The 22,712-nt window shown below is 33.5% G+C and overlaps 1 protein-coding gene across 1 annotated transcript in view; it reads left to right on the top strand.

The window, feature by feature from the left end:
* Positions 1-22,712, top strand: part of GRID2 (glutamate ionotropic receptor delta type subunit 2) — a 1,404,204-nt gene that overhangs the window by 282,092 nt on the left and 1,099,400 nt on the right. The window contains exon 2 of the mRNA XM_035004503.1: positions 3,040-3,195. Within this exon, the coding sequence (XP_034860394.1) occupies positions 3,040-3,195 (156 nt within the window). The remainder of the gene's footprint in view (positions 1-3,039; positions 3,196-22,712) is intronic.

Genomic DNA, 22,712 nt, shown 5'->3' with positions numbered 1-22,712 from the left:
TAAAAAGATGGCATTGCTATACTATTGGAAGTGCATAAAATAGGAAAAAACTTTTTTTTGTGAGATTCTGCATGTGGAACTCACTGAGCTGTTTTCAGAATAGTTGTGCTTAATACAAAATGCTGCATGTATTCTTTTGGTTAAAAGCCAAATCTAAGATGAGATTTTATAGCTGAAGAAAAAAGTAAATAAATAACTGGATTTGAAATGTTGATAGGATTTCCTGTTCTTTGGTTATGCTGTGTGCAGTAAGATGAAACGTTTCTTCTGTTTACTTCTTGCTGTTTGCAGAAAGATGAACTGCTTCTTTTGTGCATTTCCTTTTCAGTATATCTTAATTCAGCATGGAATTGACTAATTTGCTATCATTTCTGTAGGTTTCTGCCATTTATTAAGTCAGGTTTAATGTTTAAGGCAATCTTAAAGGTTCTGTCAGGTAACATTAAAATGCTTCCATTAAAAATGTGTTACCAATACTCAGCAGAAGTCAGTAATGTCACCTGCTTTAAAACAAGGTTGATTAGAAACTCTTCTTTTAAAAGACCCATTTAGAATTCATGACAAGATGAAGCATCTTTATATAAACATACATCACTTCTTTGTGCATAGACATTTTAGATTATCTGGTTTAAAATGAATTGGTTATTTCAGTTCCAATTATACTACATTTATATCACACTTTCTAACAAACTACTAAAGAAATTTGTATATCTGAATCTGATAGTATTAATTAATCTAGATTCTCATAACAATTATCACAAATTAAAATGCATTTTCATGAATGTGGCTTAAAATGAGCAAGATACATCTAACATTTATTGTCTAACTAATTTCACAAAATCAATTTCTAAAGTAGATTTCAATCTGATTCAGGAGTGATATGCGAGATCAAAAGTTGACATCTATAATATATGTTTGATTAAATTAGTAAAATATTAATTTCCTGACTAATAGATATATAATAATATAATTAGGGAGTACTTTATGTATCAGTTAAAAAAAATTCTTTTCCTTTCTCCTGCTCTTAGCTGTGGGCAGGTATTCAAAGCTATAGGAAGTAGAAAGCAAGGGTTTTAAGAGGCTGGTCAAAGTTAGTATGTTCCATGGTAATATAAAAGAGCGGTGACAAGAGAAAGCTAGATTCATACAAAAAGCCTGTTAGACACTCTGCCTTCTCTAGTGAAAATTGATAATTGCCTCATCATCATGAGGCCATTTAAGGTGAAGAGGGCAAAAGTAACCTGCCACACTTGTCATAAATAGACATAGTTTCACCCTTGCTTTATCATGTATTGACTCTAATAATGCATGTTTAATATCATGATCTGTCTTTCACTAGAAGGCTGTGGGCTTTAGTCACAAATGCATAAAATCAACAGAAATGGCATATGTAGAATGTCTGCTTCTATGTATACATATGTGTGGATGTGTATAGATATAAACATGTATATGTATATTTGTGTCTGTATATATAGTCTGTGTTTATCTCTGTGTGTGTATATAATACCCATATTGTATTTATATATAAAAAAAGACATTTTAATGCCTTTTTATTTACACATTACAAAGAATATTATAGTCAAGAACAATATTATGTGTATGGGGATCTGTATATGGATATGGTTGTGTAGTCATTCCTTTATCATGTTATTGACCCTGGCATGTATGTCTTTTTTTGTCAGGAGGAAATTCATTTGATTCACTCAAAAAGGTAAAAAGTACATTGGCCCAGTGTTTATAATTTAAAAATAAACAATTTAAAAGTGTGTTCCTGCTTAGAACTAGCAGAATCAGAATGAATACAAAGAAGACATGTGTGGCCAGTTGGGAAAGAACCTCCCAGATTTCCAATAAAGTCAGGATCCTCATAAAAATACTTTTACTTCTTATGGGTATAATCCTGAAAAGCAGTATCCCATAGTGATTTAGAGCAGACTTTGGAGTCAAGCACTATGGCCTTGTCCCTTTGGCATATTCCTTGCACTGAAGCTTAATTTTCATGACTGTATGTGCATGTAGTAGTATGTGTATCACATAATTATTTTAAGGATTGAATGAGATTCTGCAATATGGAAAATATTAATAGAAAATGTTGGATTACAGTATTTAAAAATAATACATGACTGTTTATTGAAAATTTACTATTCAGTTAGCACAACTTATTTACATTTTACGTGGATAAACTTATTTAAGGCAGTTAATAACACAGATAGATATTATTATTAGATTTTACAAATGACGAATGTGGGGTTTAGAATTTGAATCCCATGTTCAAGGTAATATGCTTAACAAGTGGCAGTCAGAATTTGAAATCAGTTTACTCCTAGAACTGGTGTGTTTAACCAATACCCTGCTGACAGGCAATTATTCAGATGGAAGTTAGCCACATCTCCTATAATCATTATTATTTTATATGAGTGAAAAAGGCCATAATCATCCACCAGGATTTTTAATTCTTCAGAAAGTATTTCTTAAATTACCTCTGCTCAGAGGTTTGTATGTGCCTAAATTTTCTATAAATGTTATTGAATTTACTACTGTAAAAGATAATGAAATGCTTGTTCAAGAGAAAAAGAAAGGAAGGAAGTAAAAAGAAAAAAGAAAAATAAATTCAGATCTCAATAGAAGTCCCTGTACACTGTGTGAATGGCTCTCAGAAAGTTTCCTGATTTTATCTCCTATTATTCAGAAAAATATTCCTCAAACTATGAACTCCTAAAGATATTATGATATGAGACATCTGATGTATTAGCTACTTTGTTCTGCAGAAGCTTTTTGAACTTACTATATTGTCTTACCAAAGCTTTTCCTGAAATAACACTTTGATGTACTATTCATCATTTCCACTTGGAAGAAGTAACTACATTCCTGCTTAGCAATCACGCTGCTTCCAGTACAGTGTGTTTCAGTAATAAATAAAGTGCATGCTTTAAGTGAAACTATACATTTTTCAAATATGTAAGTCTCTTTGGCATGTTTCCAGAGAGTGTGACAGAATATTTATGTTATTGTTTAATGGCAACACTCACTTCTTTCTAGGAGCAATTTTTGATGAATCTGCCAAAAAGGATGATGAGGTGTTTCGTACAGCAGTTGGTGACCTCAACCAGAATGAGGAGATTTTACAGACTGAGAAAATCACATTTTCGGTGACATTTGTTGATGGAAGCAACCCTTTTCAAGCAGTTCAAGAAGGTAAGGTCTATCAGCAGTCCATTTTTTATTTTGTTTGTTTTTCAGTTCAATTCAAATGGCAATAGAATTAGATTTGTAAAAAGCCATCAACCTCGACATATTTTTGCATCTTTGCTGCACTGCTTTTCTTCGACGGTGTTGTTTTGAGGATGTTAATCCTGAATTCCACTTCTGAAAGGGCAGAGTATGGAAAGTTGTTGTTTTAATTGAAATATATATGAAAATGTATATAAATATTTTTAGGAAAAGCTTTATAACATTTTATGACTGCAGTGTAAATTCAACTATGACTTTCTATCTAAATGTTTAGCTTTGACTTTTTTGAGGTAAGGGCCACCTTGAGTGTTGTTACAAAATGTGATGACATTTTTGGTGTATTCATGACAAATTCATTGGTAGAAAGAAAACCTGTAGGCACTACATGCAAATCAAAGATCTTACAATGGGATCCTAACATAATGTGCATATTAAAGCATTTGCCTCCATTCTCTCTTTATACTTGAATGAATTAACATTTTTCATAGGTACAAATCATAGAAATACAAATATTTGTTACTTTGCTGGAATGATCATCTGTATGAATGAAGGTTTTGATTGAAAGATTTAAGAGTAATAGAATTTTATTTTTGATGCTGTTATTCTAATGAAATAGCTTTTTGATTGGCAAAGCACTCATTGTTCATGAAACTATTTTCTGCTAATCTAGTTTATGTTTTATTGTGATAATATATTTAGACTAAAGATACCAATACAAAATTTAGTCAAATGAAGCACTTGTTTCATCAAAAAACCTAAAGAGGATTTGGCAGAATAAAAGATGGACAAGATATTAGAAGTACTAAAGTTTGGCAGGAAACTTTTAAAGACAAATATTGAAAGGGTAAGGAAAGTAAATATAAATGTTTTTGAAAATATAAAGATGAAAATGCTTTTCATCTAATGTATCTGCGTGATGTACAGGTAACCTTTATTGGAATATGTTTTTGACCAGTAACATTGGCTACCGTTGAAACTTATTTATGTTTACTTGTGTCAGTAAGAGAACAGGTAGAATGATTAGTGATCTAATGGATTTTCTATCTTAATAATTCGATAGAGTGAAGAAATATTATTTTAATGAAATGAATAGAAGTGTTTTAGTAAAAGATGCTTTAGCAAAGAATATGGTGCTTAGATTAATAGGGAATTTTAATGCTAGTAAGTACATATCAATTTAAAAAGTTTAATAAAAACATCTACTTATTTATATTTTAAAATCAGAATTGTTATGGGAATTTGGGATTTGCAAAAATGTAGATGTTGGTAAATGTTATATTGAAACATTTAAAAACTGTCTAAATTAATATTATAATTCATCAAGCAATATGCAAAATAATAAAGTACAACTTGAGGAAAGCCCAATAATGTAAAAGAATATTACTCATTCAACTCTTAGTTTTAATGACTGGAATGAGAGCAGGAAAAAAATGAGGACAGATTTATTTTTGTGTTTTTCCTCTGATTACAGATTAATAATTATAAATTAACTTTGAAGACATGCTAAAATACCCATTCCTTTTAAAAATGCACTTTGAGAAGTGTGGAGATAAAGAAATGAAGACAACACAATGAGTAGAGGGGAATAACAAAGTCTGAAAAATATGTCCCTCACACCTTCCTTAGACTACAATTTGAAAAGCAAAGACAATTTTTAAAATACCACAATTAATCTGTTCACATATTGCTTTGTGTAGTCATTCTGCTGCCAGCTCAATTCTGGAAGCAAAAATATCTCTCAGAAAGAACTACTGTGACTTGAAAGAATTTGTGGCACTGAAAGCAAGTTGAGAGAGGAAATAAATTTTAAGTTTCAGAGACAGAGACCACTAGATATTTGTCAAGAAAGAAGAAAGAGCTTGACAGTTTGCCTGATGGTTTCTGATACTAACAGGATGTTCTGGACCAGTTATTTTGATGGTCTCCTCTGGGTAATGAACCTGAAATAAGTTCTAGGAAGCTCTGGAGCTAATTTGTTTCCACATTCAAAATGAAGAAAGATCTTGGCTAACTTTAGAAATAAAAATAATTCTTTCTAGAGCTTGGTCTGTAATTGATTGGTTTGAAAAAAGGGGAAAATATTCAACTGAAAAAGAACAAGAAATAATTTGGGTATTTTCTTAAATGTTCTGAGAAAGTAATTTAGGAGAAAACCTCAGTTGTGCCATCAAGGATGGCCAATTTTTCTATGATCCTATCTTTGCTGCAATACTATTAAAATCTATAACCTAGAGGGTCTTAAATCAGCTTATTTGTTTTTTACATTCTAAAGAAGGACAAAAGATTCAATGATACGGTTATTACTGATCATTTACACATTAGCACTCCTGATGAACTTCTAAAAAATTCATTGTTTTGAGTTCTGTTTTTTTATTTGTTTGAATAAGAAAGTCTGATCCTTGAACAAACAGCATCCTCAAGGATATAAGTATTTGGTAATAATAAAGAAGATATCTAATAATCTGAAATCCTCAATTTGTTTTATTGTTAGAATTTCTTCCAACCATCCACATTTAAGAGATGATTTTTATTTTTACAAATATAATTTTTTTGTTTACTTTATCTTTCAACTATCAGCATTTAGTGGGAGAAGGATTTAAAGATAAACAGCCTATTAACCCTTAAATAGTATTAGAATATTGGTGCTATTAAAATGCTCCTTTGTAGCTTTGGTTACAGTAAGTTTTTGCATAGTAATTATTTTTAATAATAAATATTTAATAATTATTTTTACAGTGAGATTCTAGAAGAAGATATTTTGGTTATAACACAGGATCAATATTCCTTTCTTGAGACCAATGATTATATCTATTATCTTTATCATTACCCTGTAACATTAATCTCAGTACTTTTAGGTAAATGAACAGTAGAAAATAAATTCCTGTTTTTAGAAAAATAATCTGGAATTAAACAACCTATTTTAGTAATTATTTTTCCTTTCTTTTGAATACATTTGTTGATAAGCTGTTATTCATCTTTTGTCCTTTGAGTTGTGGAGTGTTAGCTAGGGGCAAATAATTTTTCATACCTTAACTCAGGATTATTTTTGTCACTTTTTGGGTGGGCAGTAGGTAGACTTATTTTGGTAGATGGGATAAAGCTTACTCTCGAAGATATACAAAAGAAAAAAAAATCACATGGGTTAATTTTGAAAATTGAAATTTGAAAATTAATAGAGGTGGAAAATTATATAAACCTAGTTGAATGTTTTTCCTAAGTAGATGAAGTAATTGAGAACAGAGTGGTTAAGTAATTCTCTGGCATAGTGCAAGTGTGTAGCGAGAGAAAGAACTAAACCAAGACCTTCAGACCACTGGCCTATTTTCCTTGCTACCTCTGTTAACCGTATGTACATGAGAAAGAACACACAATGCATTCTAGGACTTCAGTAAGTACTCTGGAGAATAGAAAATTGTAGCAGATTTATATGTTTTGATAGGTACTATTAATGTTCATGGGTTTTAGATAGCATGGAATAGTAAAAATCTTCCAATCTAGTTGATCAACACCAGTTGATTACATAAATCACTCTTGTTCTTTCATCGTTGGTTTTCTCATCTATAAATAATAAAAAAATCAAACATGATGTATTTTTAAGATCGGTTTCATCTCTATAGATGAAATGTTTCATGACTCTGTAGAACACATTTCCAGATTTAGAAATTTAGGATTGTAGAAATGATAATTATTTACTTTCTCTTTAGAGATGGCTGAACTTGCTGAAATTGCTTCCTAGTTTTCTAGAATTTGGCCTACTTCAAAATAAATTAAAAGGGTATATGATACCTGTCCTTCATTCTGCTATCTCATCCACCAATTCACCGCAACCTAAAGAACTCATTACTACCACCACAGTCCAGAAAGAGTCTTTTGCAGATTCAGTTGACTGGATCATTACAGCTCTTGCTAGATTACTTTCCTTAATCCTCTCTTAGAGATTGTTGTCTCTGTGTCATCTATCAACAGGATAAAACATAGATGCACAAATGTGTGGTGTGAAAGACATTGGTTTTCTCTACTGAAAGCAATAGCAAGTGTTTATATTGTTGGCTTCTAGTTGAGACTAACACCACTTTGGTCCATGAAAGGTGGGGATTTACAAGAAAACAAGGTCAGCGGAAAGTAAGGGGAGTGCATTTGTAGAAATGTTCACATAAGAAGTTGCATGCAGAAATAAGCATTCATGGGCGCCTGGGTGGCTCAGATGGTTAAGCGTCTGCCTTCGGCTCAGGTCATGATCCCAGGGTCCTGGATCGAGTCCCGCATCGGGCTCCCTGCTAGGTGGGGAGCCTGCTTCTCCCTCTGCCTCTGCCTCTCTCTCTCTGACTCTCATGAATAAATAAATAAAACATTAAAAAAAAAAAGAAATAAGCATTCATGTATATCTCTTGCATCCATTGGATATATCAGGAAGGCTATAGAGCACCATGTGTTGATACTGAATGGCAAGATTCAGTTAAAACCTTTCGACATATTTGCTCTTATTAGAAAAACACCTAAAAATGAAATGCATAGTGAGAAAAGTGTAAGGGCAGAATTATGCTATAGAGTCACAAATGATTCTATTTGAAAGAAGAAGGGGCACCTATCATAATTATTCTTACTTATGCTTTATCACAAACCATTATAAGTAGTATAGTTATAAAAGCTGTTTTTAATTTAAAAAGCAGTCATGGTTAAGATTGTTCATCATCTGAGTTTCAGCCTGGTTCACCTTCACATTACTCCTTTGTATATCCAACATGAATATTGATCGCTCCCAAAAAGTCTTTTGTAAAAAATAAACATATTACTTTAATACAGTGATGGCTTCCATTAGATTTGCCTCATATATCTTCCAAAATAAAATTAAGTGTAAAACAATGTGGCTGCTTTTATTTATAGTTTATGGAATTAGTCTTATTTCTTTATAGTTATGTATAAAAGACACATGAATCTATATCATGTGTGTAAAAGGGATACCAGGAGAGCGGTGGGGCCAAAAAAGTGTGTAAGAAAATATAACTAGGAAAAGGCACTTCTCCAAAACCCAGCACCATTCTCTGTGAATATTTTGGGTGCCATAGGCTAAATCTGATTAGTCTTGTTCAAAGAGTATGTTAATGTAAAAGAATGATTTATGTGGCTGCTCTATTTGATGCTTTATTCTAGGGCTTAGTCTCATAATTTATATTCCTCTCAGCTTTAATAGGACATCTTTACTGTGATAAAAAAATCTGCTAATTCAGAAATGTTTAGATTGGATTCTGCAACTTTCCTAGGATAGGACTGCAGGATATGTGCCTCATCAGCCTGTGTTTTCTTGGACCAAGTTTGAGAGCATCAGTTCCAGCGTATTTTCTGAATTGCCCGACAAGAAACTGAATTTGAGGATTGGTGGGTCCTGGGGGCCAAGAAATAAAACCTGAATATCATTCAGGTATAATTCTGCTCATTCAGGCATTTATTTAATCATTTTTTCATTCCACTTTTCCTTCCCACATCAAAGCAAGTGTTGTGTGTTGAATCCCAGTCTCTAGGCTCAGGGTAACTGGTGCCCAGCCATTTGTGCAAAGGGGTGGAAGGAAGAGATGGCCATCTCCAAACATCCACACAGCAGGAGGGATATTGGATGTCCATTCAGTGGCTATCTGGACCATCTGCTTCCCTCCACGAGTCCGGGATATTTAGCAATCCACTGCCAAGCCCAGGATCACTTTTCCTTTCTACCTGCCATATTCTAAGGACTGGCCAAAAAGATCTGGAATCAGAATCTTCCTATAGTGTCATTTTTAGTACCCACCATCAATGTAGTATTAAAGTATAAAGAATTCTGTATCTGTTAGGGACATGGATTCTTTTAAGCATCTCACAGTGACCCTTTTCATTGAAAAATTGCCCGTCAAGAAGAATTAAAATTGGATATGTTTGGAATTGAATTTCAAGAGTACTCAGTCAAATCAGTCTATCCAAGTACTTTTTAAATGCCTAGTACTGTTCCAAGATTGGGCCAGCCATGATAGGAGATGACAAAGGAAATAGAGAACACAGCGTTACGACTGCAGGAAGCTTTAAAAATGTACTTGGGAAAGGCTGGGAGTTTTTAGAGCATGAACAGTCATTATGCCTTCTACCTGTAACTTAGGTTTTTAATTATGTTAATTGTAAAAAGGAACAAGACATTTTACCTTTTAAAACATATTTACTTTTCAGAAAAGAGAGGGAATATCTTTCTTAAGGAAATTCATTGTCTTTTAACTTAATGTTAATGAAGATACAAAGTGTATGGCTTAAATTTTGTTTTCTGTGATTTACTGTTGTGCTCTTCTATTGGTAAGCCTTTCCCTTATCTCATTCAATAATATGCTCTTAAAGTAACAGGTCTCTAATACTGTGGATAGATTGAAATTCAGGTGTTTATAGACCTCTATCATGTTTTTATAGCCTTTTTGCTTTGAAGTCTTTTATCTCCATATATACAATTGTGTACTCTTGTGTAAGTTACCTCATAAAATATATATTTTAGCAATATGTGATGCTCTGGGTCTTGTTTTATTTGGAAGAATCTTTAACAGCTTTCTATAAAAGCTGTGTTTAGCAGAAGTAAAGATTTATTCTTTTGTTGTTGACTAAGTGTTCTTTCTTCCTACCAAATATTTTTCATACAGTAATAGCAGACCACTTTCTTCTCTTTCAGCCTTTTCAGCATACTTATGGCAGCATAATTCAGTTTTTAATCGGTCTTTTATGATACTGACTTGATAAAAGATTTACCTATCTTTCTTAAAGTAACTCTGAATATATCGTTTATTAGATTAAAAACCACACTTACCTACATCCTATAGTTGTTATGAGAGTCCATTGTGTAGTCTTAAAAATAGTTTAAGTTCACATTAAAGATGACTTTACTGTATTCAGAATTTTAAAACTATTACCAGTATTACTGATATCAGTGTTTCAAATGATACAGTCTATTGCTTAAATTTAGAACAAAAAAAAGACCTGATTTTTGATTATTTTAATATTTAACACCTATTTTTCCATGTCCTCGGCAAGTGTTGTGTGAGGTTATGGGAACCGTACTATGTGTGGTCTTTTAGTACTCATGCAGTATTTTGTTGAATTACCTTGTAATTTTCAAAAGAATTATCATTGAAACACTCCTTTTAAAGGGAACACATACAAAGCCAATGTACACTAGGAAATTGCATATTCTGGGAAGAGAATGAATCCGCAAGTACTTTTTGGGTGCCTGTAAGCATTTAGCCTTGAGCTGTTACTCAGCATAAGGCTGTGCTCTCCACTGGCTGCCCTGTAGTCTTCCATGGTTACATTGACCTTTATTACCATGTGTTAGGTCCTGACCTGTATGGTTCCTTTTCCTTTTGCCTTGCCACTATAGTGCTCTTTTTAAACTCCTCATTCAACACCCTTTTAATCCTTGATTCTCAATATTGTACTGTATGCACTCAGCGTATCTACATTTCACTGTGTATATATCTTAAATTTGATGCCATTTATTCTGCTTGGGGAAAAAAAAACATGGAAATTAAGTGCATGGGTCATGGAATTGGTACCCAATTGTACCAAGTACAATTATACGAATGGTGCTTCATCTCTTGTTACCTTTGGGATCTTAAGCATACCTAATGTCTCTGAGCTTCAGTTTCTTCATATATGGAATTGGGCTAAATACATACTCCATGGGATTACTGTGATTATGTGATTATTATATGTTGATTTTATGGGGTTGTAATTATGGTATGTAGGTTTCTCTACTAATCTAAATATATATGTTAATAATAGTGGAGGAAATGATTATTTAGTACCATTGCATGTAAATTTCTATTGCTCTCTGACCTTACCTTCCCAAACATTCTCTACCATATATATTGGTGGTTCCCATGGATACCATAAGCAGAAGAGCCTTATTATCTGCCTGGTCAGCATTTCCCCCCCACCCCCAACCGAGCCTTTTCTTATCAAGATCCTGAATGCTGGGGTTGTAAAAATATAGAAATTAAATGCTTCTGCTTTTTTTCTCTCTTCCTGGGCTAGTTCTGCTAGTCAGCAGAGGAAGATGAGAATTATATTTGTTGTGTAATTTATTTGCAAATAGTAGTGATGTTGCAACACGTGTACTTAGGGTTGGAAGGATTTAAAATACCTTGTTGCCATTTCTGGGAAGTAGAGAAAGCCTGTGGAGACCAAATTAAAGCTTTCTGATGATTTGTGTGGGCTTAATACAATCAGTGAACTAAATAAGGCACTGAGTCATAACTAAATGGGATTCAGTTGTAGAGAGGCATAATGTTGTAGAAGAGCAATATATGTGAAGGTCAGATATAGACATGAATTCAAGGAAAGCTTTATGCTTTGAGAGATGCATCATCTCTGGTATTTTGAGTTTATTTCTGAAATGATTGTTTAAAAGGTTATCTTTCTATGTTCTCCACATTTTCATTTCAACTATACATGGGCAAATATTAACTCTAAAAACTTGGTCATTGGTTTCTTTGAATTCTCAGTACCATTATTCTTCAATAATACATGATATCATGTTTTTTCTCAGGAATTCATGCATCATTTCAAGACATATTTGCTTTTTGGTCTTTGATAGAATAATACAATATGATGGTAAGATTGGCTAAGCTCATTCCATAAAATATATTTTAAACATAGAAAAAACTTAAAACAGAAAACATAAAAAAGACTTAACCTGTCTACTATAAATGAGAAATATGTTCCAAAGTGGAAAATGTTTTCTTAAAATATATTATTTTTTGAGGAAAAAAGTTATGTAAATCAAAGTTAGAAACAATACTATTACAGAGACTGTTTTTGAATAGAATGACTTTAAATATTCAATAATATTTTTTTTATTTTGCTTTTAAATTAACACTTATAAAAGATAATACTTTGAGACAGTCCTGAGTACTTATTCATATTATTAAAATTGACAAGATGTAGAGAACTTAGGTGATAGAAAGTAACTAGGGGATTAAAAAAATAAAGACATGTTCTTACTGGTGAAAGAATAAGAAACTGGCTTATCAGCTTCATTCTACCTTCTTCCAAATCCTGTTTTCATTCTGTTACATTGATTTGTCAGTAACCTTTATTATTTGGAATTAGTGATTTCATCTTTTTATTCTGTTTTGAATTTTTAAGTGTTTTGCCCCATTTAAAGGAGATTTCTCTCTATATTAACCTACTATAACCTATTAACCTACATATATATATATATATACACACACACACACATACATACATATACATATGAGTATATTAAACATATGCGCTATATGCCATATCTATATATCCCATCTATATATGACATATACACTACATATAGTAAATTTACCAGACACTTTGTTCTTTGGGTCATTCTTTCAATATTGATTCATGCCTTTCAAGGGGCATTTTTTTTTATTTTAAATTTTTATATACTATGTTTGTTAAAATGGAACAGGGAAGGTTTGATGTCAGGCCACCATCATTCATTATCCAAAATTTCATGACAGGGCTCCATGAGAGCACAGAATGGATCACCAGTTTATACTTTTTTTCTTTGGAAATTGGTTAAAGTTTAAATATGGGAAGGGCTGACCAACTGTCAAAAACTATGAATTACCAAGTACAATTCATTATTCTTTCAAAATTAAATTCATAATTGTTCATTTATGCATAAGATGGTTTAACATATTGATTGTGCACTGGGTTAGGAGTTTATACAAATAAATAAGACAAATTTAACTAAGCCACCCAAGGAATTTATAATCTAATAAGAAAGATATACAAAAAGAGCTAAGCAAGCAAATTATTTTTAGTGGAAAAGAGTGATATAAAGTAAAGTAGATAATAATATGATAGAAAATAACAGATAGGGTATGTGTTTCTGTGTGTGTGTGTGTGTGTAATTTAAAACCAAGAGTTTATTTTTGATAGATTATGGAAGATACAAAAAAGTAACATTTAAGTCAAGATTTGAGGTTGCAGAGTAGCCAGCAATGCAAAGAGGAAATAGCATTCCTGGCTATTGCATACGGGAAAACCATTTGGAGGCATGGACTTTCTGTGTTTGAGGCATGAGATTATTTTTGAATTCTCTAGTTTTTAATCTGTTCTTAACTACAAATGTTTATTTTCATCATCAGAGTCATTATTTGCTGGGTAACGCTACTACTCATGAGTTTTTTTTACCCAAATCTGCTTTAGTTTTTCCCTTTAGAAATGAAGTATGTTCCCAAGGAAAGACTATTGTATCCTGAAGATTCACTGACATCTGGGTATAAAGATGTCATTCCTGGATCTTTCTTGGATTTGAAATTCACATTTCTGTAATTCTAATTTAACTGACAACATTTGGGCCTTTCATGTAAATGTTATTCTAAGGAAAATGAAATTAAATGAAACAAATTAAAGAAAGAAAGAATTTTACTCAGTTTTCCTCATCTTGTAATAGAGAGTAATGTAGGGAGATATATTAATATCTAAAACTTGGAAAGAATCATTTTGTGGCTTTTATATTTGCTGTACATTCTGGCAAAAGAGCCTCCTTTGAAAAGTCCACTAATGACCAGTAACATTTCCTTACTGTATCCCATAAACTGTTAAAAGTGCTGCCTCTTTTTTTTTCCTAATCTTTATACTGCCTTGTAAACTATAAAGTAGTTACTATTCTTACTAGCATTTACCTATGAGGAAACTGAGATGCAGCTATGTTGGGTAACTTGTCATACCTGAAACCTTTAGAATAGTGCCTAGAACACCCTGGTTTCTGTTAAAGTCTTCTATTTGGGAGTTTTAGGTATTTTATCAGTGGGAGGGAGAATGAGGTCAAAGTATTTGTTTTCTGTTTCCTGTTTGAGATCACCTTGGGTTGGCTGTGTACCTTAAACAAAAGTCATGCTTTTCTAAAGGCAGTCTGCTCTACATCACTCTCGTTCAGAAACCCCCAAATTCCTCTCCTTTCTACCTTTTGGACAAGGGCTGGTTACCACTTCACTGCTACTAGCTCTGAACTCTTGTTGTACTAGCCCTCATTTTCCTGCTACACTCCACCCACAGCTGTGTCATTCACTCTTTGAAAAAATAAACCCAGGCGCCTGGGTGGCTCAGTTGGTTAAGCGACTGCCTTCGGCTCAGGTCATGATCCTGGAGTCCCGGGATCGAGTCCCGCATCGGGCTCCCTGCTCGGCAGGGAGTCTGCTTCTCCCTCTCCCACTCCCTGTTTGTGTTCCCTCTCTTGCTGTGTCTTTCTCTGTCAAATAAATAAATAAAATCTTTAAAAAAAAGAAGAAAAAATGAACCCTTCTCAAATTATCCTATTTCAAGTGTGCCCTTTTTTCTGACTGGGATTTTAACTGCTATCATTATTAACCACTACACTGTACTGCCTGTGTAGAAAAGCTAATCTTAGCTCATTCTTAATGATTTGGTGATTTGTCCAGTCCAATCTGTTGGAATGTATTACTCAGACTTAATGCTATACATCATATCACAAAACTTAGAACTCTTTACACAGACCTTTAACTTCTGTCCTTTATGAGCTGAAATCTTTATGTCCATAGGTATTTTAACAGTGCAACAAAGACTGACTTGATGTTAGGGATGTTCAGTAGCAATGTCCCTTCAGAAAGGCACTAGGTTTGACCAGAAACAGGACTGATATCTAAATAGCCACCCCACAGCATAGTGGAGTGACCGCTCTTTAAGGAAACATGATTATTTTAACTTAAAACGATATGGCAGATGGAGCCAACTTTATGAAATTAATGTTCCAGTTATATATATTAAAATGTCTCTGTTTGAAAATCCTCTAGTATGATTAAGGGAGTTGATGAATCTCTTGTTTACAAATTCTTGAATATCTTATTCCATTTTCTATAGAGAAATTTTCCTTTCTTTTATTCTATTCTTTGCTTTATGGTGAAATCTAGACTCCTTATTAAGTTGCTGGGGGGAAAAACAAAGCAAAACATACTTTATTGTTGGACAAATTGCACAGCCAAGGATTTTTGTTACCTAGTAACTTATAAAGAGTAATAAGGGGAAACTAACAAGTTCCAAAAGAACTGTTTTGCATGTTATCCCTTTTTATTTTCCAGACCCATGGTTTAATGGATACTAATAAATAGTAAGTGGTCAAATACAAGCCTCAGAACAGAAAGAAAGGTAGGAAAGGTCCACAGAACCATGGCCAGCATTATAAGATCTTTGATCCCTTCATCCATCTAACATTATTCAGCATTCCAGTACATGATACTGAAGTCAAATTAGTGAAGAATGTAGAGGTAACTTAGGAGCATTCTGCATTTTCAAGGAGCTTTAAACTACTAAGGAAGATTAAAAATATGTGCATAGATAACATAATTACTAGGTAGTAGTTCCATACAAAATAGCAAGTTCAATAGAAAATGAGATGATTTAAAACCAGGGATGGTGAATGGAAGAAGGTAGAGAAGAAATAAAAGAGAAAAATAGTAAGCCATGTTTTCTGCTCTGAAAAGAGAAAAATATCTAATCAAAGAAACAGGCATGTTCAAAAATACATCTTTGTGACTGTGAAAAATGTGATCTGGGGGTGGGGGTGCACTGGAAATGGAAACATCAGGCTAAAAGAACAGAAATGTTAACTTTTCTGTCAAGGTCGTTATCCTGTTCCCAGCTTCAAGGTCACCTCTTTCTAAAACCAGTGGTAGAATAGTGGACTCAGCATGGAGAAAATCATTACTCAGCAAGTAAAATTAAACTCTAATAAGGACATTAATAAAGACATTAGGCTTCATATAGCGACATCCTAGAATTTCTTTTAAAATGCAGCATAAGTACTGAAAATGAGCCCAAAGATGCTTTTTCAGAGGCATAAAACCTCACTGTTTTAAGAGCAAGTGGTATTTTATTTTTTTTATTTTTTTTAATTTTTATTTTTTTTTAAAGATTTTATTTATTTATTTGACAGAGAGAGACACAGCAAGAGAGGGAACACAAGCAGGGGGAGTGGGAGAGGGAGAAGCAGGCTTCCCGCTGAGCAGGGAGCCCGATGTGGGGCTTGATCCCAGGACCCTGGGATCATGACCTGAGCCGAAGGCAGATGCTTAACGACTGAGCCACCCAGGCGCCCCGAGCAAGTGGTATTTTAAAAATAATTATTCCACATACAGAAGAGTAATTGCTTTTCACTTTAAAGAAAGAGATAAGCACCCAAGTATTATAATATAAAAAAAAGTGTTATGCATGTGCATTAACTAGTTCCCTCAAAGGATTTTTACTATACGTTTAACATTGTGTGCAATAACTTTGTTTCATGGCACTGTGCTCTTACATGAAAACATTGATTGTTTCCTAAGTGAGTTGGACAGAAGTAGGTAAAGAATAATAATATGTGTTGAAGTTCTTTTATATGCACAGTCTGTGATTATGATCTTTTTATTTGCTTTGAATGAGATAGTTAATATTTTAAGTTAAAAGCATTTTTATTGGTTTGATTATTCACAAGTAGCCAATGAAGCTTGTTTATCTGAATAAAAAAGTGCTCTGCAGTCTGTGCAAATCAGCATCCATTGTTTGTTAATTATTAATTCATTTATTCTTTCATCTAAGTAGATATTGGGAGCTTATAATTTGCAAAATACTAAAATAAGTATTGAAAGAGATACCAAGATGCATCAGTGTGGTTTCTAGCTTCAAGAATCTTATGTTTAGCAAGTAACAGACGTAAATAACATTAACATGGATATAAACATCATGATATAAAGTACAATAAATTATAAAATCCTAAATTTTCAGTAAACGTGAAGCTGTTATGGGATTTTGAGGAGTACTGATGTTAGTTCTCTACCTTGCTTTTCCTTCTTCACTCACTGCTGGGAATACTTGTTTTTCCCCTGCATGTTCAGTGTGACCCCAGTGTTTGGTACCAAATACAGTAGTCCATTTGGGGTAATTTAGCATCATCTCAGACTTACTGCAAACTTGCCATGTTGCTAATCTGTTTATTCACTCAATAATTCAGCAAGAATTTATTGAGTATCTAGTATGAGCCAGAAATTATTCCAAGAACTCATGGTATAGTAGTAAATACACAACTATCCTGCTGTCTTGGAATGCATATTCTAGTTGAGGGGACAACAAGTAATATATACAATTTCAGGTTGAAGAGTTGGTATGAAAAATAAAAAAATGAAGCAGCATAAGTGGTATAGAGATGCTGAAGGTGAGGTGTCACTTTACATAGAATGGTCAGGAAAAAAGCTTTCTGAGATGACATGAGAAGACACTAGAAAGATGAAAGGGAACGAGTGATATCACTATCTGGGGAAAGCCAAGTGTGTAGTAGCATTAGTAACTGGAATTCTTCTGTCATCTCAGGACCACATGAATACCTGATTTCCATTAACCGTGTAAGTATCTTATCTTTGTGAGTATCTGTAAGTTATCTGGTCAGTACTTGCAGTCAATTATGTCTTCAGGCCCTGCCTTGTTTTTGGAATTTTTTTCGTAAATTGAAGTCCTTTATTTAAATTTCAGCCCTAGCATTGATCTTTAGGCACCAGTTTCCAAACACTACACTTGAAGCCTGTCTGATATTTTCCTTGTGTGTATAAACCCTGTCATCAAGCTTGAGAAGAGAGTCAGTGCACCTGCTAGTTACTTAAGCTTTTTATCTTCACTATCAACAATTTATTGTGGATTATTGTTATTATCTGTTATCATAATATGAATAAACTCTTCTCACCCACTGTATTAAATTGTTTAAAATAGATTCTTCTCTTCCCCAATAGCAGTTTTAGCTGGGTCCGTGGCCCCTCCAGATAGGACTACATTTCCCAGTTTTCCTTACAGTTAAATAGAAGGCCAGTGGAATGTGAGTGGAAGTATGGGCAATTTGCAAGTCATTTCCAATTTAAAGGTAAGCTACTGGCCCTGGACTAACACTCCCCACTGCTTTCAGTGACCTGGTCACAGTGTGGCTGTGACCCAGCTTTGACCATGCAGATAGAGACAACACGCGAGAGGGTTTCAGAGCAACAGGATGGAAGGAACCTGGATCTCCTGTAGAGTAGAGCTGCCCTGGGGGGGACTGCTTTGTATGAGAGAAGCTCACCTCTGTCATATTTAAAGCCCACTCTATTTGGGTTGTCATTGTTCCAGTAGGATAAACCTTAGTGTAACAATTATACATGCTTCTCTGAACCTCTCACTAAATGAAACAGATATCCTACTGCACCTGTTACGCTAGTGAGGATATCCGGTGTTGTCGACCCAAATACTCCACTTCTATTCTTTCCCACCACAGGGCTGGTTGTTTCCCTTTTTGCTACTGCTACTGTTGCTCCTTCTCTTCCTCCAGCAAGAGTTGTCTTGAGGTATAATTTACATACCCTAAAGTCTATCTATTTTAAATGTACAACTCAATTATTAGTAGTAAATTTACAGAATTATGCAGCCATCATCAAAATCTAGTTTTTGAATATTTCCATCACCAATAAAGTTCCTCATGCCCATTGCAATCGATCAAACCCTATTCTCGCAGCACTCCCCGGCAATCACAAATCTGTTTCTATAGATTTAGCTTTTCTGGGCATTTCATATAAATGACATTAGACAATACGTAGTCTTTTGTGTCTGACGTCTTTCCCTTAGAGTGAGTTTATTTTGTTTATCCAGGTTGTACTATGTACTAAGAATATGTTTCTTCTAATGATGAATGGTATTCCATCATAGAGATATGTCACGTTTTGTTTTTCCATTCAAAATCTCATGGACTTTGGATTGTTTCCTCTTTTTTACTGTTATAAAAATGCTGGTATGGGTATTTATGTAAAAGTTATTATATATATATATATCTCCCCCCACACACACAATATATATATATTTCATTTTGTGTCTTGGTCTAATTGGGCTGCCATAACAATTTACCAAGACTGGGTGGTTTAAAAAACAGGTATTAATTTTCTCACAGTTCTGGGCACCAAGTTGAAGGTTCCAGCATGGTTGGTGTCTGTTGAAAACTTTCCCCTTGGGTTGCAGACAACTGCCTTCTCACTGTATGCTCACATGATCTCTTCTTTGTGTGTGCATGGAAAAGAAAGTGCAAGACCTCTGGCATCTCTTTTTTTTTTTTTTTTAATTTTATTATGTTATGTTAATCACCATACATTACATCATTAGTTTTTGATGTATTGTTCCATGATTCATTGTTTGTGCATAACACCCAGTGCTCCATGCAGAACATGCCCTCTTTAATACCCATCACCAGGCTAACCCATCCTCTCACCCCCTTCCCCTCTAGAACCCTCAGTTTGCTTCTCAGAGTCCATAGTCTCTCATGGTTTGTCTCCCCCTCCGATTTCCCCCGCTTCTGGCATCTCTTCTTAAAGGACACATCCTTTTAGATCAGGGCTCCACTCTGACCTTATTTAACCTTAATTGCTTCAATAGAGGTCCTGTCTCAAAATGCAGCCGCATGAAGAGAGGTTCAGGGGCTCAATATTCAAATTTTGGAGGGACAGGAATATTCAGTTCAAAACATTTTTCTTGGGTAGATACCTAGGAAGGAAGGGGAATTGTTCAGTCATATGGTAAAATAATGTTTAACTTAAGTAACTGCACAACTGTTTTCCAAAATGACTGCTCAGTTTTACATTCCTAATAGCAGTGTATGAGGGTTTCAGTTTCTTCACATCCTTGTCAATTTTGTGAAACATATGAAGTGTTATCTTTAATTAAGGTTTTAATTTATATTTTTCTAATGATTAATGATATAAGTATCTTTTCCTGTGCTTATTGGCTATCTATATATATTATTTAATGAAGTGTTTATGTCCAAATCTTATATGAATTTTAATTACATTTTCAACTTATTAAACTTTAAATATTCTTTGTATATTCTTGAAAAATTATTTTTATCAGCTATATGATTTGCAGATATTTTCCCACAGTCTTTCTTTTCCCCTTTTCTTAATGGTATGTTTTGAAGTGCAAATTATTATTTGTTGAAGTCCAGTTTAACAGTTGTTTTCTTCTAAGTAACTTGCTTTTGGTACTATATCTAAGATCTCTCTGAATAATCTAAGGTCAGTGCAAATTTTTTTCTTTTTTATCCTTAAAATTTTACATATTGAGCTTTTATACTTAGATTTAGGAGCAATTTGTGTTAGTATTTGAGTGAGGCATGAGGCAATATTTTGGCATGTGAGTATACAATTTACCTAGCACTATTTCATGGGAAGATTATTCTTTCCCCCATTTCATAGCTTTGGCACCTTCGTTGAAAATCAATTGACGATAAAAATAAGGATTGATTTCTGAACCTTCAGTCTTGTTCACTTGATCTATATGCCTGCCTTTATGCCAGTAACACATTGTAGCTTTATAGTTAGTTTTGAAATTGAGAAATGTAAATTCTCTAAACGTTTTCTCTTTTTTTCAGACTTATATTTGACTCTTGAGCCCATCCATTTTCATATAAAGATTAGGATCTACTTTTAATTTCTTCAAAATAGCCTTCTGGGAAATTGGCAAGGATTATGTTGAATCCATAGATCAGTTTGAAGAAGATTGCCATCTTAACAATATTGTTTTCTTTTTCATGAACATAGAATGTATCACCATATAGTTAGATCTGCTTTAATATTACTTTTCTATTATTTTCTGGTCTTCACCCTTTAAGTCTTACACTTTTCATTTCTTCTTTGGGATTTTATTCATTTTTTTGGATTTTATTCATTTTGATGATACTGTGAGTTGAATCATTTCCTGAATTTTATTATCAGATTGTTCTTGCTAATGTATAAAATTATATATATATATATACATATATTTTTATGTATATATTGATCTGGTCACCTATGACCTTAATGAATTCATTTATTTGTTCTAGAAGCTTTTCATGTATCCTTTGGGATTTTTTACAAACAGGATCATATTACACAAATACAGAGTTTTAATCCTTCCTTTCTAAACTGGATGTCTTTTTTATGTTTTTTTTTTTCCTTTTTCTCTCCTGATTGCACTGGCTAGAACCTCTAATACAGTGTTGAATAGAACTTTGAATGGAACAACTTTCCTATTTCCAGTCTTAGATGGAAAACATTTAGTTGTTCAAATTTGAATATGCTGTTAACTGTATGTTTTCCACAGAGGCCCTTTATCTTGTTGAGGAAATTTATGGGATTTACGGAGTTTATCAGGACCCACTATGACTTTCTCTTTCCCCAGATCTCCTTGTTAGATTTCTGGCTAGTCTTCTGGTCTGTTGCTTGATCAAACGTGTATTGCAATCTCAGGTTTGCTAAGATTTTGACCTTCCTCAGTTGTTTGATACCAAGATTGTTATCATTTTCTATGAAACCCCCAAGTATGATTTTTCTCATATACTACTCTGAACCAATTAGCCCCTTTTGGCATGAATCTTTTGGTTTTCATGTCCTTCCCTGTCTGCTAAAACTATCTTTTTAATGGAGCTAAAGAGTGGAGTTGGGAAAGAGGCTAAAATGCCATGGACTCACTCTTCTGATATAATATTTAGTAAGTTTTTTTTTTCGATTTTTTCTTGTTCTTTCTTTCTTTCTTTTGAATAAGTGATTTTCAATTTGTTGTATGCCCTTGGTCAATTTTAAGAACACTGAAATATCCTTTTTTTTTTTTTTGTCAATTCTGTCCAGTTTTATCATTGCTTTTGGGGAGGAGATTTGCTAAGGTCCATATTTTGTCATTTGTGAAGTTCCACACCCTTTGCCTCACTTTATATTTTATTTTTTTACAGAAGCCATAGAGAACTTTAGACCATAATATTAAGTTTTTTTATGGCAGCAGTATCATTTTAGCGAAACCATGAATGATAAGTCATTTATGAAATTCACTTATCAGGGTAATTCAGATGGAGAAAAGAATATCAGAAAATTGAACTATATATAAGGAACGTCATTAGTTTAGTTTGTCTGGAACTTTACCTATTTTAAAGACCAGATCAAATTAGCAAGGTAGATTGCAATGAGCTAGTAATAGATTTTGAATATAAAACTAAGGTTTCTCAATATCTCAGGAAGTAGCAAAGAATGAAAGGGTTTGTGTGTTAGAATGACAGTTTATACACACATGCACACACATACACTCACACACTTTGGGATAAAGAAAATAGCTTACCACAACATGAATGATAGATTAGAGATCAGGAAACTGAAATCAGAGAAACCAGTTGGGAATCTTTTAAAACAGTTTAGGTGGGAGGTAATAAGGTCTCAGACTTGGATACCTGTAGTGCAAGGGGAAGAGTGAGCTGCTCTGAAGCTATCCTGCAGGAAAACTGCAGGAAGACATATAAGGATAAATAAGTGTAAATGGTAGCTAACATTTATTGAATTCTTACTGTGACATAGTTGTATGAGTTTTACATAAATTATTTAGTTACTCTTCACAAAGGCCTTTGCATATATTAGGAAACTAAGGAGGTGTGGTTAGTCAACTTAACCAAAATTAATAGCTAATAAGTGTCA

The sequence above is a fragment of the Mirounga leonina genome, unplaced genomic scaffold (assembly GCF_011800145.1).
Source record: "Mirounga leonina isolate KUSES-001 unplaced genomic scaffold, KU_Mleo_1.0 Mir_129, whole genome shotgun sequence".
Classification (NCBI taxonomy): domain Eukaryota; kingdom Metazoa; phylum Chordata; class Mammalia; order Carnivora; family Phocidae; genus Mirounga; species Mirounga leonina.
Note: the sequence above shows the minus strand (reverse complement) of the source record. Positions and strands in the feature narration are given on the sequence as shown.